The sequence below is a fragment of the Panicum hallii genome, chromosome 6 (genome assembly GCF_002211085.1).
Source record: "Panicum hallii strain FIL2 chromosome 6, PHallii_v3.1, whole genome shotgun sequence".
NCBI classification, from domain to species: domain Eukaryota; kingdom Viridiplantae; phylum Streptophyta; class Magnoliopsida; order Poales; family Poaceae; genus Panicum; species Panicum hallii.
Genome location: NC_038047.1, coordinates 44242414 through 44258595, shown reverse-complemented (window position 1 = coordinate 44258595; position 16182 = coordinate 44242414). Strand labels below are relative to the sequence as shown.

General features: G+C 43.7%; 3 protein-coding genes across 4 annotated transcripts; 2 read left to right on the top strand and 1 right to left on the bottom strand.

Moving 5' to 3' along the window:
- The first annotated feature begins 4661 nt into the window (after positions 1-4661).
- Positions 4662-5679, top strand: LOC112898381. Its single transcript, XM_025966706.1, has 2 exons — positions 4662-4924; positions 5034-5679. The coding sequence occupies exons 1-2, from the start codon at positions 4662-4664 to the stop codon at positions 5350-5352; spliced, it is 582 nt and encodes a 193-aa protein (XP_025822491.1). The 3' UTR covers positions 5353-5679.
- Positions 5680-5862: 183 nt separating this feature from the next.
- LOC112896959 (PTI1-like tyrosine-protein kinase 3) lies at positions 5863-10227 on the bottom strand. 2 transcript variants are annotated; one of them, XM_025965098.1, is made up of 8 exons: positions 9808-10227; positions 9136-9269; positions 7857-8089; positions 7554-7680; positions 7164-7437; positions 6680-6767; positions 6365-6451; positions 5863-6188 (listed from the first exon to the last, which is right to left on the bottom strand). In XM_025965098.1, the coding sequence occupies exons 2-8, from the start codon at positions 9221-9223 to the stop codon at positions 6045-6047; spliced, it is 1041 nt and encodes a 346-aa protein (XP_025820883.1). In that variant the 5' UTR covers positions 9224-9269; positions 9808-10227; the 3' UTR covers positions 5863-6044. The 2 variants fall into 2 exon arrangements, with proteins under 2 accessions (XP_025820883.1, XP_025820882.1); XM_025965097.1 differs by having other exon boundaries at positions 5866-6188; positions 6680-6812.
- Positions 10228-12252: 2025 nt separating this feature from the next.
- Positions 12253-15943, top strand: LOC112896960 (solute carrier family 35 member F1-like). The gene is made up of 11 exons (XM_025965099.1): positions 12253-12614; positions 13146-13240; positions 13743-13800; positions 13894-14088; positions 14267-14343; positions 14492-14574; positions 14675-14726; positions 14934-15002; positions 15105-15191; positions 15353-15417; positions 15521-15943. The coding sequence occupies exons 1-11, from the start codon at positions 12461-12463 to the stop codon at positions 15618-15620; spliced, it is 1035 nt and encodes a 344-aa protein (XP_025820884.1). The 5' UTR covers positions 12253-12460; the 3' UTR covers positions 15621-15943.
- Positions 15944-16182: the final 239 nt, after the last annotated feature.

Sequence of the window (16182 nt, the reverse complement as noted above, 5' to 3'; positions counted from 1 at the left end):
TCCATAAGAAAATTGATTTTTTGTGTACCAATGAAAATTCATGAAATGTAAGGAGTTGAACAATATGGTGGGTTCAAACTCAAAGTGCAATGACCTAGCAGTGAATATTCTCCCAGTTCTGCAATGTTTATTCATAATATACCATATTCACCGACTGAGAAAGTATGTTTAGTTACAAAATAAAAGTTAACATGATAGACTAAAATCAATGTGATCTCCGGAGCTACGGGACTGCGCACATATTATATATATTCTAGGATAAAGTATGGGACATGACCCACACTTTACACCAGTTGTAACTACTCGTACGTGAGTAGGACTGGTAGGAACTGGAGGAAACTACCTAATCAGTACTCGGCTAGGACTCTTAAACTAAGTATCAGATTAGGATTTTCATGTAACCCTATCCTCCAGACTATATAAGGGCGGGCAGAGACCCCTCCAAATAAAGACACAACAATCACAACGTAAGACAATACAAACTAGCATACATGACGTAGGGTATTACACATACTATGGCCCGAACCTGACTAAAGTTTTGTGTTCCTTGCACTTTTGAGTTTCTGATCTCGGCGATACCCCACTTACAATCTACCACCTCAGAGGTATCTCTTGGTAGGCTTGGAGGTTAAACACCGACAAACTGACGCGCCAAGTACGGGGGTTCATCGAGTATCCATCGGCGAATTTGATGGCATCTTTCGACTTCAACAGCGCTGTTTTCGGCTTCTGGTTCTGCGTCGCCAATGAATCAGGTAGTTTCATCAGCCATCTGGCCGACACGAGGGAGCCAGAGGCATCTTTAGCAACACAACACAGTCATCTCAACGAGTTTGTCGACAACTCGATAAGATGCTACTCTCTGGTCTAGCTATGGAGATCAAGGAGGAGTCCGTTCTCGACGCGATTTCGACTAGTGCTGCACCAGAACTTCTTGGATCCGATTCAATCTAATTTGGGGAACATCGTACCCAACTCCTATTCAGGCTACGCAACGCGGCTCCTATCTAGGAGTCCACACAATTTGAGTCCCACCCAATGTCCGATGGCATGTGCTCAACATGGCTGTGCAGCTGTGCAACTCCGTCTCACCCTATACACCGATCTACGTCAGGCTACGGCGTGTACCGCAGCTGCCGCCACTCTTCTCCTACTCGGCACGACTCCAACTTGTGTCGCCGACTACAACGACTACTCGGCACGACTTCAGATTGCGTTGCCGACTACCTCAACTACTCGGCACGATTCCTGCTCACACCATCGACACACCGATGATGACCCCGACTACTCCGCTTGACTAGAACTACTCGGGATCGACTCTGACTAGTTGGCTCCATCGACAACTGCTGCGGTTTCATTGACAATCGCCCACAAATCAAGCCAAATCATGCTTTAATATTTTTTATATCACTGTATATTAATCATGTGCCTCCGTGGCCACACCATATTTGCGTTCGTGACTACTCATGTAGCTCTGGGCTTGCAGTAGGGACTACACCTAACGGGTGTATAATATACGCTCCACGAGCATTCTCCTTTTTCACGCAGCATCAACTGCTCCAGTTTTCTCTTAACGGCCGCTAAAATACCGGGGTAGCACACGCTTTAATCCGTGAGATCTTGACTCGTCTGTACGCCTATGTTCTATCGCGTGCATGCAACCATGCTCCCTGCGCTATGGGCTATGACTATCAGGGATCAGGTGCTTAAATATAATACGCTACCTACCCGGGAAAATTATGTGACCTAGTAAGAGCAAGACGCGAAAAATTTTACATGCATTTTATAATGATCGGATTCGCTACCGACTCGATATCATGTATATCAAAATATGTTTACCTTGTAGGGGACCAAATATGGATCATGCCGCTGGCTGAGGTAGGCTCCCGAGAGCTTCCTTACTTGGCCACCACTTCGTCGGCACAGACCACTCGGCATGCTAGCGGCGACTCGGCCGAACCCCAGGCTCGGGGACCGGCGCCGCCCACCATGTGACGTATCTCCTCTGATCTGACCGGTACCTACGCTACTCGGTGTACCTTCGGTGGCTCGTCTAGCTCCTGTGCTTGGAGGCTGGCGCGACAGGGCACTCAGCGTGCTTTCGGCGGCTCGTCTGCCTCCCATACTCGAGGCTGGGCGCAGAAAATAACTCAGCGTATCACTATGCGAAAGCTGAAGAGATTTTCTCGGGATAAGATTTGTTTTGAGCGGTAATTTAGGGTTCCTTTGGAGAAGTTATTTGTTTAACTATTTTTCCAGGGATCTCATTTCAAAAAAAAGATTTTTAAATTTCTGAACCAATTTGCCCATTTTAACTATCAAGCCAAATTCTTATTTTTTTTTACACAATGCAAGCCACGATTTTTTGATCCTTTTTCCAAATCTTGGGATTTGGATTCAAGACTCGGGCGCTGCAGGACACTATCATCGACGGCTTATTTTTCAAATTTTTAGAAGATAAGAGTAGAAGATTTAATACTAATTTGACCCTCAGCCTGATTCTTCGAATCAACCTAGGGCTCGGGGGCTATTCCATATGGAGTGTGAGTTTTATCGCACCCTATATAAAAGAAGACTTCACAACTACATAGGGTATGATCACCTCACAGTCTCGATGCAACCAAAGAAGTACTCGGAAGACACCTTCAAGGTAGAGTTCGGAAGAACTCCAAGACACAACAATCACAACATAAGGTAATACAAACCAGCATGCAGGATGTAGGGTATTACGCATACTGCAACCCGAATCTGACTAATTTTCGTGTTCCTGATCTCGGCGACACCCCACCTACGATCTACCACCTTGGAGGTATCCCTCGGTGGGGTTGGAGGTTAAACACCAACACCCTATAATTAACAAAATATAAATTAAGAGATCATAATGTGATAGACTAAAATATTATGAAAAATAGGTTTGCATACGTTTTAGTCTCCATGAAAAACAAATGAAGTTTAGCTACGGATATGTTTATTATAATAAGGTCGAATCAAATATGATCATTTAATTTTTCATGGAAGTTGTATGAGCTAGGTGCACCGTATATATGTATGTGTTATGAATAAGTGTATGGAAACATATGGCGCGTATTGTTGTGTGATTGTGTCCATATGCATGCATAGAATAGCAAGGGTCATATGCAGGAGTCTCCATGTGCATGCACCAAATGGATAGATTCATTGCACTCTCTCTTTTATTTTAAAAAAATCATTACACCCAAATAAAAGTGCTCAAGCTTTTGTTGCTGCCGCTTAAGGCTTGTGCCATTGTGTGTAGTCAAAGCAATACTTTCTCCATTCCAAAATACATCAACTTTTGGAAAAAATAGTAAATTAAAGAAATGACCGTACCTCGATGCCCTTCATCTGTTCATTCTTTAAATTCAATGTGATCTACAAGTTAATGAGTAGAGCGACGTGTAATACGATAAAAGAGTAGTTAGAGCAACTCCAACATGAAGTCCTAAATCTGGGTCCTAAAATTTGTATTAGAGTCTGATTTGTTTAGTTTAGGATCCAAAAAATTTATTAATCTCCAACCCTCGGGTCTCAAATCCCGTCATTTCCAACTAATTCAGTTTTGTTGTTGCCTCCCGCGTTGTTTCCCGCCTACATTTTCACTCCCGCCTACATATAGGACCGCTGGTTTCGAGTCCCTGATTTGGGGCCGGTTCCGTCCGGGCCAAAAAAATTTGATGATTGTTTGTAAAATAGGGTCTCCATTGGATCAGTTATTTTAGTGTTGAGCCCTATATTTCAATTTACAACTTATTTTAAGACTCCTGTTGGAGTTGCTCTGAGGGTAAAAGTTGGTTTATTTTAGGATAAATTTTTGAACTAGAAATGATTTATTTTGGGATGGAAGTAGTACTAGGCAACACGTGTATATGGTGCAAGTAGTACTAGGGCGACTGCACGCATGATGTGTGGTAGATTCTCGGGTAAGGCAGTACCATTTAGGTCGGCTTTGCTCCACAGCTGCTATATAATACAAACAAATATTATCATGCTTCGCCATGAAAGTGGAGAGAAATGAGGCCAAACCACTACACTTGGATTATACAAACACTTGAACAGTAAAGGTAATAAGAAAGTGCACTTCTCATTCACATAGTTCTTTGTTAATGAGTAAGGGCCAAACCGCATGGCCCAATTCTTATTTTGAAAAAAATGCCCTAGTTGTTGCGTAGACATTTATTTATATTTTGTACACCGATCCGATGCAAGTACAATGAAACTTGACCTACCTTAACAGAGGAGCTAAATAAAAGAACAGTTTGGGCTCGATGTCCAATGAGGAAGCCAGCTAGTTTCCTTGCACAGTTCGTTGCACTGCACAAGCAAGGATCCAAGCCGGCAAGCGACAAGCACGATCTGAATTGATCTCTGCTCGTCTTTCTCATCCCATCTCATGCTGCCAGGCCTGCCATTGCCATGCGCATGACATGGCATGCTCCATTCCGGGTTATGTCAGGCATGAGCGAAGCTTTTGACCCTTTGCCTATTATCTTTAATTTCTCATCTCCGTACACTCCATGGCGGTTGTGTTTCCTTCTTCTTTCTTCGTTGGGTTTCTTGCCGGACGCTGATCGATGCCTCTATATGATGCGCTGCCATTTGATCCGGCAGTAAAGAGTGACCGAGCTCGTCGTCGTTCGCCGGTGATGGACGAGGAGGAGCTCATGAAGAAGATACGGGCGCTGGAGGAGGGCCAGGCGGAGCTCAAGCGGGAGGTGTCCAAGCTCCACGAGCTGCGGACGGAGCACTGCGGCGGCGGCACGCAGAGCCAGCAGGCCGCCGACTCCCCGCCGCTCCGCCCCCCCGCGCGCCGCGCCGCCGGGCTGTCCCGCCGCCACCACGCGATGGTCATGCGGTCGCTGGGCCAGGCCGTGCACGTCCTTGACCTCCAGGGGAAGATCCTCTACTGGTAACCTTCGAAGTTATTGGTCTAAGAATCATGAGACATTTTATCTACTCAATCACTACATGAACTCGATCAAAGTTCGATTAATTCTCTCTGCTTCCATGCCACCCAGGAACCAGAACGCCGAGCATCTGTACGGCTATTCTTCAGCAGAAGCTGCTGGTCAGGACATCACGAGATTGATCGTCCACCCTGATGACATCCCTTCCTTGAACAGCATCATCGGGAACATATTCACGGGGAAATGCTGGAGGGGCAACTTCCCTGTGAAGAACAAGTCAGGGGAGCGGTTCTTTGTGGTCACCGACGCCACTCCTCTGCACGACGATGATTGCAGCTTGATGGGCCTTGTCTGTCTCTCAGAGGACACACGAACGTTGAGGGAGCTGATCGATCCTTCAACCTCAGGAGCTTACTACGCAAAGTATTAATTTCTTGCACACTATTAATTTTTTTAAAAAAGATCCTGCTTTTATGCGACAACGATGAACAGCAAGCAGTATATTACTGAGGGGGTAGAAGATTCGATGGTATACAAGGAATTGCCCAAAAAATTAAAGAAGGTTCATTGGTACCTTGTGTTTCTGATTAAACAGAAGATTGAGTTGAGTTAAGATTTTCTTTTCTGGTTTTCTTCAAGTTATGTCGTAGCGTATTATTTTTTTGGAATAGCAATACAGCTTCCAAGGTTGTATTACAAGCAGAGCTTTATGTAACATGCTGACGGATTGGACAATGCAAACCCAGAGCCAAGGCATTCTTTGTTGACAGACAAGAACTTTCAAAGGTTGAGTTTTTGAACATGAGACAGACTGGGTGACAACTCACAAGCTAGTTACAACAGGCGCAGTTAAACGTACACGCTAGGCCCTGCCTGAAGAACACAAATATTATGAACACAATTATAGAAAAAGGATGAAACATACAGATGCAAAGATCAATTGCAGTAGTTCTCAAGCATATGAAGTACGTGTTAAAAAAATTTGCATTTCTCCTTTTCTTCCCTCCTCTAAAGTAGATACACAAACACAATTCAGATGTATAAAAGACAAATAATTGGTAAAATTGGTATACCGAGAAACAAATGCTACTTCTTTACATGAGTGCTGAGTTGAACATTCTGTCAGGCTTCTGAAGGTGTATCAGGAGCAGGAGCAGCCTGATAGGGTGCATTTGCAAGAAGGGGAGACAATGCCTTGACTACAATGCTCATGCTTGGTCTGAACTCAGATTCATATTGAACGCAGAGAGCTGCCACTGCCGCAAGCTGCATCGACAGCAAAGAAAACAACTGCTGAGGGCATTGTATTTCACAAATTTGGTTCCAGCAACGCAGAGTTATGGGTCACTTCAAAATCTCACCAGCCAGTTTGAGAAATATGTATTTTGGATATATTAAGTTACATATCACGAGCATAGACAGAAGCAGAGTTGAAGACATACCTTGGCTACACCCTTTGGAGGGTACTCTCCATTTAACCTTGGATCAACACATTGTTTCACCTTGTCCTCACCGAGCCTTGGTGTTGCCTGAGTTAAAGATGGAACAACAAATGAAAAAATCAATGTGCAAACAATAACAGCATAAAATTTGGAATATTCATTCCTGCTAATCTCGTAAATTTTTTCTCGATTATAAAAAAGTATGTTGTATAAGTTTCTCTAAATACCTTGATGATAACTTTTCAGGGATGATAGCAAAAACTATGCAATTTTTCAGGAGATTGTAAATTACAATGTGAAAAAGTTAACGCATACCCAAGTAACAAGACTCTGCTGGCCCCTTGGCATTGTATGATCTACAGGTTTCCTTCCAGTTAGAAGCTCTAAAAGGACAACGCCAAAGCTATAAACATCACTTTTTTGAGTCAGTTGGCCAGTCATAGCATACCTGCATTGAATAAGACATCTCTTATATTATAAAATCATGCATATATCTTTTTCCAATTAAACAATTATCTTGTGCTGTTCATATCAGATCTAAGTATGTAAAACTAAAGATTATAAACTCCACTAATCCGTTAATTTGTCGGAACATACACGAAAGTCTTGTTTAGGTATATTAGAAGCCTATTTTCCAGTTGTTATTTTCTAGATGCAAGACAGTCAAAAGATTATTATATGTTTCTTACTATGACAATGAAGCCAAATACTAATAGGGGATAATATGGGAGCGTAATCCCAAATACATTGTGCAAAAAGTATGAACAAAGTGCAACTGATATCTGAGTCAAATAATTACTCTGGAGCATGATATCCAAAGGTTCCGAGGACACGGGTAGAATGTAGGCGAGCAGCCATATCTGGAGATTGGCTTGAAAGATTGAAGTCCGCAATTTTAGCCTTGTAGTCCTCAAATAGAAGAACATTGCTAGATCGTATGTCTCGATGGACTATGGAAGGTTGAACCTTCTCATGAAGGTACTCAAGACCTTTTGCAGCATCAACAGCAATTCTGACTCTTTGCATCCAGTCAAGAGCAGGACCAGGCTGCGCACCTGCAACACCTTTTCTTCCTGTTGGAAGAAAACCAGAAGTGAAAAAAAGACTTGCACATTGTCATACATGAATTCCTTTTATCCCTAAGTTCATGGCGAGAATTTGTTAAAAGACTAAGTGGCTAGACGCATACCATGCAAAATATCATGTAGGGAGCCCATTGTAGCGAATTCATAAGCCAACAGACGTTGATCTCCTTCAATGCAATAACCATGCATGTCCACAAAATTTTCATGTTTTAATCTTGAAACAACGGAGACCTATATCAAGAGGATAGGAGGGGAATAAATAGTTTGTTCAATAAGAAGCATAACTAATAATTAAAAGTCTCGCAGAAAAGATAATTTGCAAACCAACTTTATTGCAGTTAATAAGTGGAAGAGTTCAATACATTTTAAGTCTTCGCAGTATTAGGGTCTGCGCAAAGCTGCAATACCTGTGCTAGAAATTCATTGTCGGGCTCAGGGTCTGCTGAAGCATCAAGCTTCTTCACGGCTGCATGTTTTCCATTTTCCAAAACAGCATAATATACTCTTCCATATGACCCCTCACCAACCAAAGCCTTTGACCCAAAATCATCTGTCTTTTCTTTCAATTCATCAAATGACAATGCGGGTACTTCAATGGAAGGTGGTTTCGCAGGATCACTGTTTGAAGTAAGACCGGTTCCTGAAAGGCATATGTTGAATATGGTTATGATCTCAGCAGCAGAAGCATGGAATGCAGAGAAATTATACACAGAACAATCATTGATATACCACGTAAACCCTTCTTCAATTAATAGCATGAAGCGATGAGTAAATTATTAAGAAATAACTATTTAGAAGGTAGCTGAGCCACCAAAAAGTTCAAGCAGCATGAGAGTCTAACTAATTAGTGTCCTCATCTGTACCAAACATGATACCTGAAAGGTCTTGCGTAAGCTTAAATTTACCAAATTTGCACTGCGAATATGGTTTGGTAAGTGGTTACACTCATAATTGCCTGTACAAATCTTTATTTTACAGACTTAAGTCATTGTCTAGCGAGAAAGGCAGAAGGTCCCCTAAATGGTGAATACTGCTGTGCAGTCAATTTTGCTTGGCTCTGTTTTCTCGATACAAGGATTTTGTATCGTTCGAACATCACGCACAAATGCTAATCCTGACCTAATAAGTGATAAGCAACTAACATCGGAGTAGCAGGCCTGTACTCAGTTCGCCTTTTGAAATAAAAATTTCAGGTGGGGTTTGTGCCTCACTCTCACCATTGAGCTCTTGGAAAAAAGTAGTATCCCTGAACATCATTAGTCTCTATGAAAAAATAATCTGTACAGCTAGCTTGTTGACGCAGGCATGCACTGGTATTACTTCAGACTTCAGGTTGTGAACAGCAAGGTTCAAGTGCAGGTGCACAGGTCAACAGACAACAATATAATGCATACATATGAAATGTATCCATAGTTGTTGAGTGTTGTAATTGAGATACTATATCATACAAGATTGTTTTTTCCATCAAAATGGAAAAGCAACTGTTTGTTTTTTCCATCAAAATGGAAAAGCAACTGTTGACAAGTTATGTCCGGATATGTTCATCTAGTTTTATCAAGCACTAGCGTGCAATGCCACAATTACGTCTTGTGCTTTCAAGTACAGGCTGAAATTTGCATTCTAAATTCCTAATCTGCGCTAGGATGATAAAGTAACACAGGTAGGCATCAGAAACAAGAGACGTACCACTTGTTCTGTCCGGACTGCTTTTGAATCCATTTTCATTTTCAAGATATGGCGTGTCAAAATGAGTGCAGCAAAACCACCGGCGCATGTTGACCTACTGAACTCTTCTTGCTCTTCTTTCTTGATGTAAAGAACTGCAAGAAAAAGGTAACAGTATTTGATGTAAATACCAACAAGTTTCATAAGTTATGTAGGTGGGGATCCTCTCCCCAGAAATTGTTCCAAAAATAAATAAAAAAATTCCTTCACCCAAAAGGCCAAAAGTTTAATCTTTGCGCAAACCTTCAACAACTGCAAATGGTAACACTAAACTAAGAAATGCTTACTACTAGCCATTCAGCTACATGTAAACCATGCATAAAGAAGGCAAACTAGGAAGAACATGAAGCATTACTGTACGTTGTTCATCCTATGATCACCAACCAACAGAGAGTCAGAGAGCCCTTCAAACAACAGCAGCAATTTGCAAAAAGAGGAAGCCAAGCCCACAACACATATTGATACACTGGCATCTCTAGTGTGCTGTGTGCACGGGAGGGACATCGAAAAAGACAAGAAAAGACGCAGCAAAACAATCCCGAAATTTCCCAAATAACAAGCCGGGCAAGACCAACGGAATGCAGGCGGCGGGGCGCATTTCCAGCCCACAAACCGCAGGACGAGTCTCCTCACCTGCTGCGCCGGGAGGCAATGGACGGAGTCTGGCGGGCTCGTCAGCGAAAGGCAAGGGGATGAAGAAGCAGAGTAGGAGGGAGGGGTGGCTGTGGCCGAGCTGGGGGCGGGGGCAGATCAAATGATTTCGCCTGTTCGTCTGGGCGGCGGAGTCGCCTTTCCGGCTGCCGCCTGCCTGTCGGCCTCCGCGCGCCGGCTTTCCAGCTCGCCGCGGTTTTTCTAATGCGTTTGGTGATCATTATTGCCCAGATGGTTGATTGCCTCCGCCATCGGCACCTGTTGTGTTCTGCTCTGGATTCTGGAGGATTTGGTCGCGCTGGTCCTTGCCGGTTTGATTGATTGAACTGATCGCCGCCGGCATAAACAAGGCTTAAAATTTCGCTAAGAAAGCATCTGCTTTGAGAGCGAAATGCTTGGCTTTTTTAGGTGTGGAAACAAACTGTTCTTGGCTGCCAGGTAGTAGTAGTAGTAGTAGAGGAGTAGCGAGGAGTCGCTTTCATCGAAGGAAGACGGAGACGCCGTCCGGCACGTTCCAACCGAAACTGCCCACCACGTTGTTCTGGAGGCCGTGGACATCTCGGCCCAAGAACATACGAGGCGGCGGCCCGGCGAGAATTTCTGCCCACGGGCCTCATCAGAATCCATTCATCATCACTCAGAGCAACGTTGTCGACGTCTGAAACTGTCCATGGCTTGAATCCGATCAGAGTTGGTGGCCATGGAGCCCATGCCTCCATGCTCCAACACTTGGGTTCCACGAGAAGATGATTGAAGCAGCAGAAGCAGCAGCTTGACAGGTTTGCCTAGCTTGGGTTCTGAACTGCATGCAAGTCTGAACGCCGGCTTGCCGGCAGGCCCACCCAACCGCAGCGGATTGATGGCTTCAAACGTGTCCCACATTTTCTTTACGTGCTCCGGTAATGTGTGCCATTCACCTAATAACCTGGTCTACTTCTTCTAGGATAAGGCTTTTACTGATTCGATGATGGCTGCCATTCAGCACAAGCACACTAGCAGACTAGCGACTACCTTATCGGCTTATCCCCAATGGCCAGTACAAATCATTTCGGATTATCCCAGCTGGCGAAACCTTTTCCAATTTCAACTTCCACACCCAGCACATATAACATAGACTGATCATGAAAAAAAGTTCTATAACATGTAATTATTTTAATTTAAACGGACATAATATAATTCTATAGAAAACGAAGTGAGCTTGGGCTAGTGTGGAAGAAGACGACGACCTTTGAGCATGACATGACTGAGAGTGCAATAATACATTGCTTCTTTAGCTTTTCAGTTCCCAGCATAAAGCAAAGCACGGAGACACGTCGTTGTGGATGATCTTAGCTTGCGGCGATGGTCCATGACTTTTGGCCTTAAAAAGGCTACTATATTAAAGCAGAAATTGCAGGGTCAAAGACTAAAAAGGAGCATCTTGCCACACGTCCCAAGTCTCTCTCACTCTCGGTCTCAGCTCTCCAACCCAATCATGAAAGCAAGACTACACCAATACACACCATCCGTTCTTTTCACTAGGGAAAGCTATATAGCCTTTGTCCCCAACCTGAAAGGGACGGTCTGAATGAAGTTTGAATAACGCATGGAAAAAAAGAGAGAACAGTCCCTGTAAACAATTAACTTGGACCATTATTTTTTAACACATACTCCCTTTGCCCCCCCCCCCCAAAAAAAAAGCAATTCTTGATTTGTCTAACTTAAACTATTTTCAGTTTCACAAAAAAATCTACAGAAAAGACTATCAACACTTATAATGCCAAATAAGTAAATATTTGATTTACCACGAATCTTATTTTCATGGTATAGATCTATCTGGTGTTACAAATGTTGACACCATTCTCTATAAATATGGTCAAATGTAAGATAGTTTGACTTAGGATAAAATTATAATTACATTCCTTTTAAAGGGAATGGAGTATACTGTCAGACGATCAAAAAGATATCTTCTTGTGTTTAAAACACTAACTAAATATTATCGTAAATGCAGGTGGTTAAAAGTAGTATGAAATAGTAAAAAACAAAGTTATAACTATTTTAGTCGGAATTCTTTTATCTTGCATTATCTCAAACTTGATAAATTTTGTATAAGTGCTTTAGAGGAACCTCAGCAATAACCCCTAAATTAGATCCTACAAATGCTAAATGGGAGTTGCTTCTACTTTAAGGAGATTTTAAATTTACTTCAATTCAAACAATAGCTCTCAATTCTAATTTTAATAGAGAGCCTCTCTAGGAATGGAGGGTGGAGGGTAAGATTTGGATGTACCTTCCGAAATAAAAGGTCCAGTAGAGTATGTGCTTGAGTGTATTTTTAAGTTTAACACTCTAAACTTATTAGACTGAGGATAGGGTTGTTTAGATCCGCGACAAGCGGCCCTATATCGACGGGCCTCGCCGTCCGTGTCCGTGTAGACGTCAATGCGTCAAACTCCATCGCCAACCCTCCGATGCGTGCGTCCAGTAATGCCCCGCGCCAACCCCCCCACCCCCGCGCCCGCCCGCCCGCAACCGACCAATCCAATCTCAACTGCGAAGAGCACAGCGCGCGCGCCCGGGCTGCCTGTTAGTTAGGCTTGGCTTGGCAGCTTGTTCGCTTCCCACAGCCCCGCGCGCGCACCTCGCCGAGATATCAATGGCGCCGCCGCCTGAAGATGAGAGCGGCGCAGGTGGAGGCCGCTGCTGCGGCGGCGGCGCGCGGTGGGTGCTGCTGGGCCTGGCGCTGGGGCAGTTCGTCTCGCTGCTCATCACCTCCACCGGCTTCGCCTCCTCCGAGCTCGCCCGCCGAGGTGCGTACCGTCCGTACACGCATGCCCTGACGCCGCCCCGCGCTAGCTAGATTGGTTTGCTTCAAGGCCGCCGCCGCCGCTGACGACGAGTGATCCTTACTGTTGGCAACCATAGTACTTCCACGACAAAAGGTTGGATTTTTGACGGGACGAAAAATCTCCCAAAGATCGCGCTTTTGACTTTTCCTGCGGTGTGGCGAGCAACCACGGGAATCTCTGGATCGTTTGCTGTTCTTGGCCTGGCGGCGCTTTTGCTCGATACAGAGCACAAAATTCCCTAGCCTTTCCGGTTAAACCATCGGCTTGCCTTTCCAGAAGGCCTTACCCAACATCTAATGTGCTCTGCTGTGGTGCTGCTTTTACCTCTACTTAATCTGATCCCTACATCCTTTAACGAATCATTAGGGGTAAAAAGTTCAGTTTTCTTTAACAACTTCTGTTTCAAACTTGTGACAGACTGCACTCAGATTTTGTTCTCCCAAAGCAATTGTCGAGTTGACTGACAGGCACTGCGACATGCTGAATTTTCAGGCATCAACGCGCCGACATCGCAGTCGCTCCTGAACTACGTCCTCCTCGCCGTCGTCTACGGCGGCGTCCTCCTCTACCGGAGGCAGCCACTCACGGTACGTCTGCATCTATCCCTTACTACGTCAGAACGACCTGCCAGTTCAGAGAGTTCGTACACGGAAAATGTTCAGTGACGTAAAGAACCCCTAGATTCCTATGTTCTTGGCCATTTGCGGCTTCTCCAGCACATGGCCAGCCTTTGGTTTGTTCGATTTTGACCAGTGGGTGGTCTTGCTTGGATTGTTCTCTTTCCTGCACCGTTGATTGAAGCTTGCAGACTACAGTGTTTGACGTATCCAATCTTATCACTTATATGTAGGGCCTAGCCCATGACGGCTGCCTATTTGTTATCTGCAGGAGTATATGGGAACAGGAGTACAGCAGCACTGATGCTTATTCTGATTCTGTGTTTTTTCCTTATTAAGAGATCTAAATAAGCTCCTATTAAATTAATTGGCATAATCTCATGCCAGTTCGCTAAAAAAACATTCCAATTCTGTTTTTATTTGGATAGAGCTTGGCACAATCATGACGTGAAATTGTAACATTTTTGTGCAGATAAAATGGTACTACTATTTGATACTTGGAATTATCGACGTCGAAGCGAATTACATCGGTATGTAGTTGCCAGTTGCCACAAATGAAAGATCATGCAGTTTCTGTTGGTTCTGTGATTTGGATTGTCTTTTGTTGCTTTCAATTTGGGCAGTTGTGAAGTCATACCAATACACATCTTTGACAAGCGTGATGCTGCTGGATTGCTGGTCGATCCCATGCGTCATTGTTCTGACTTGGGTATTTCTCAAGACCAAGTACGGGCTCAGGAAGTTCCTTGGCGTTGGAGTTTGTGTGGCTGGCCTGATACTGGTTGTATTTTCAGACGTCCATGCCTCTGATCGAGCTAGTAAGGATATGTTTCTCTCAAGCTATTTTAAGTCCCGTACAAGACAATAAACAACAATATATTTTTCTTTCAGCAAATACTTTCGTGAACTCTGACCAGGACACATAGTAAAATTGTTCGATTTTTTATGCTTAAGATTCAAGAGCATAACATATGTTGTATTGCATTTGCCTCGCAGAAGGACCTAACCCTCTGAAGGGTGATTTGCTTGTCATTTTTGGTTCGATGCTTTATGCTTGCAGTAATGTTACCGAGGTAACCAGCAACTATTGAGAAACCCTAACAAATTACTTGATGTTATTTGCATCGAACAATTTTATGATCATTTGTTTCTAGTTGGCTGTGCTAGCTGTAAAATCGGCCTTGCTGAACGCATGTACCAATTTTTCTCATTAAATTTCAGGAGTTTGTGGTCAAGAAAAGCAACAGAGTGGAGTTGATGGCAATGCTGGGGCTTTTTGGAGCAATTGTCAGTGCAATACAAATGTATCCTTGGGAATTGATCCATTAGCATCTTCAATCATATTCTATACTCTCCTCCCTTCAAAATTAGTTTCTATGTTCTTTTCCCTTGACATTTCTACAGAAGTATACTCGAGAGAAAAGAACTACATTCGATCACATGGAATGCTGGTGCAGTAAGTATCTCTCCCTATCATTCTCAGTGCTTGCAGACAGGCAATCTTGTTGAGCAGTAGTAGCCCTTTTTTGTAGAACACATGAATGCCAAACATTCTGATTTTGTTTGTTAAACTCTGATTGATGTAAATTCTAGATTGTCCCCCCTACTATTATCCAGACATTGTTTTGATTCTCCTTATCATGCCCCTTTTCTGTTGTTTCAGGTGCTCCCTTTTCTTGGATATGCGGTAGCAATGTTCCTGTTCTACTCAACTGTACCAACAGTATTGAAGGTACTGCAGGATTCCTGAGCTCAACTGATGATTCTGACTGCTAGTATATATTTCCAGGGTTTTCCTGTTGAATTTGCATTTGCATTCCCTCGTCTGTTGCAGATATGTGGCGCAACCATGCTGAACCTCTCGCTCCTGACTTCAGACATGTGGGCTGTCCTGATCCGCATCTTCGCTTACCATGAGAAGGTCTGTACACTGCATTACTCTACGCATTCAGTCTTCCTGGCAAAGAAACTCGCTCAAATTCAAGCCAATGAGGATCAGGCTTGTCTCAGTTCCTCATTTCCAAGCAATACTCAAAACTTTCAAAAAAATTATACTCATGGAGCATGTTTACACATGGTCAGGTCGACTGGATCTACTTCGTTGCTTTTGCATGCACGGCAGCTGGCATCATCATATACTCATACAAGTATGGTTCCTTTGTACTGTCATTTCAGCTATGGCCGCATCTTGGCAAGCTACATACATGGTTCTCCATGACTACTGAGACTGATACCTCTGGTTGCACGCAGGGGCTCCATGGAAGTGGAGGAGACGGCGCAGGTCACTGGGGCCAGTGATGAAAAGGGCAAGGAGGGGGATGAGGAGGCTGGAGCACACAACCCAGTGTGAAACTTTGCTGGCGGCAATGGCAGCTTGGTATATAGCAAGGAAGTGCCATACTGCCATCAGCTCCCAGCACATCCAGGAGATTACTAGGTTAGCTCTGAGTTGTAGCATGCCTTGAATAGCGAATGCATATGACACTGGCCGAATATATAGGAAGAGCTTGAGAAAGTTTAGGCCTGAGAGCAGGAAATGTACCAGAAACAATTTGACGAAGTGTAGCAGCACTTACTTGAGACTTGATAGAAGTGGTGGAATTTCTGTAAACAGGAGCAGTTGGTAGCCCACGAACAGTCAACCACCTGAAATTTAGGCTGAGGTATTGCTTATTCTTAAAACTTAACTGATTTGACCTTTATACAGCTCACCAGTTTCCAGCACCATCAGATTTACAAAACTACTGTTATGAAAATGAAGTACTTAACAGTTAAATGGCCTGTCCAGAGACAAATAGAGGTCAAATTTGGTAGTTTTCTTAGGATTTCTACAGCATCTTGCTCAGTACTTTGTAATGTCAACACTGATAGAACGGTGACAGAGTTCTCCATAGTCACTTGAGTGCTTCGCA

What these genes read in the sequence shown, in the direction of transcription:
- LOC112896960 (XM_025965099.1), top strand. Translation starts at nt 12,461, where the DNA reads ATGGCGCCGCCGCCTGAAGATGAGAGCGGCGCAGGTGGAGGCCGCTGC. An exon ending in TCACATGGAATGCTGGTGCA is followed by an intron (nt 14,727 to 14,933) that starts GTAAGTATCTCT and finishes CTGTTGTTTCAG; the next exon opens with GTGCTCCCTTTTCTTGGATA. An exon ending in TCTTCGCTTACCATGAGAAG is followed by an intron (nt 15,192 to 15,352) that starts GTCTGTACACTG and finishes ACACATGGTCAG; the next exon opens with GTCGACTGGATCTACTTCGT.
- LOC112896959 (XM_025965097.1), bottom strand. Translation starts at nt 9,223, where the DNA reads ATGCGCCGGTGGTTTTGCTGCACTCATTTTGACACGCCATATCTTGAA. An exon ending in ACAATGAATTTCTAGCACAG is followed by an intron (nt 7,681 to 7,856) that starts GTATTGCAGCTT and finishes CTCTTGATATAG; the next exon opens with GTCTCCGTTGTTTCAAGATT. An exon ending in CCTACATGATATTTTGCATG is followed by an intron (nt 7,438 to 7,553) that starts GTATGCGTCTAG and finishes TTCTTCCAACAG; the next exon opens with GAAGAAAAGGTGTTGCAGGT.
- LOC112898381 (XM_025966706.1), top strand. Translation starts at nt 4,662, where the DNA reads ATGGACGAGGAGGAGCTCATGAAGAAGATACGGGCGCTGGAGGAGGGC. An exon ending in CAGGGGAAGATCCTCTACTG is followed by an intron (nt 4,925 to 5,033) that starts GTAACCTTCGAA and finishes CATGCCACCCAG; the next exon opens with GAACCAGAACGCCGAGCATC.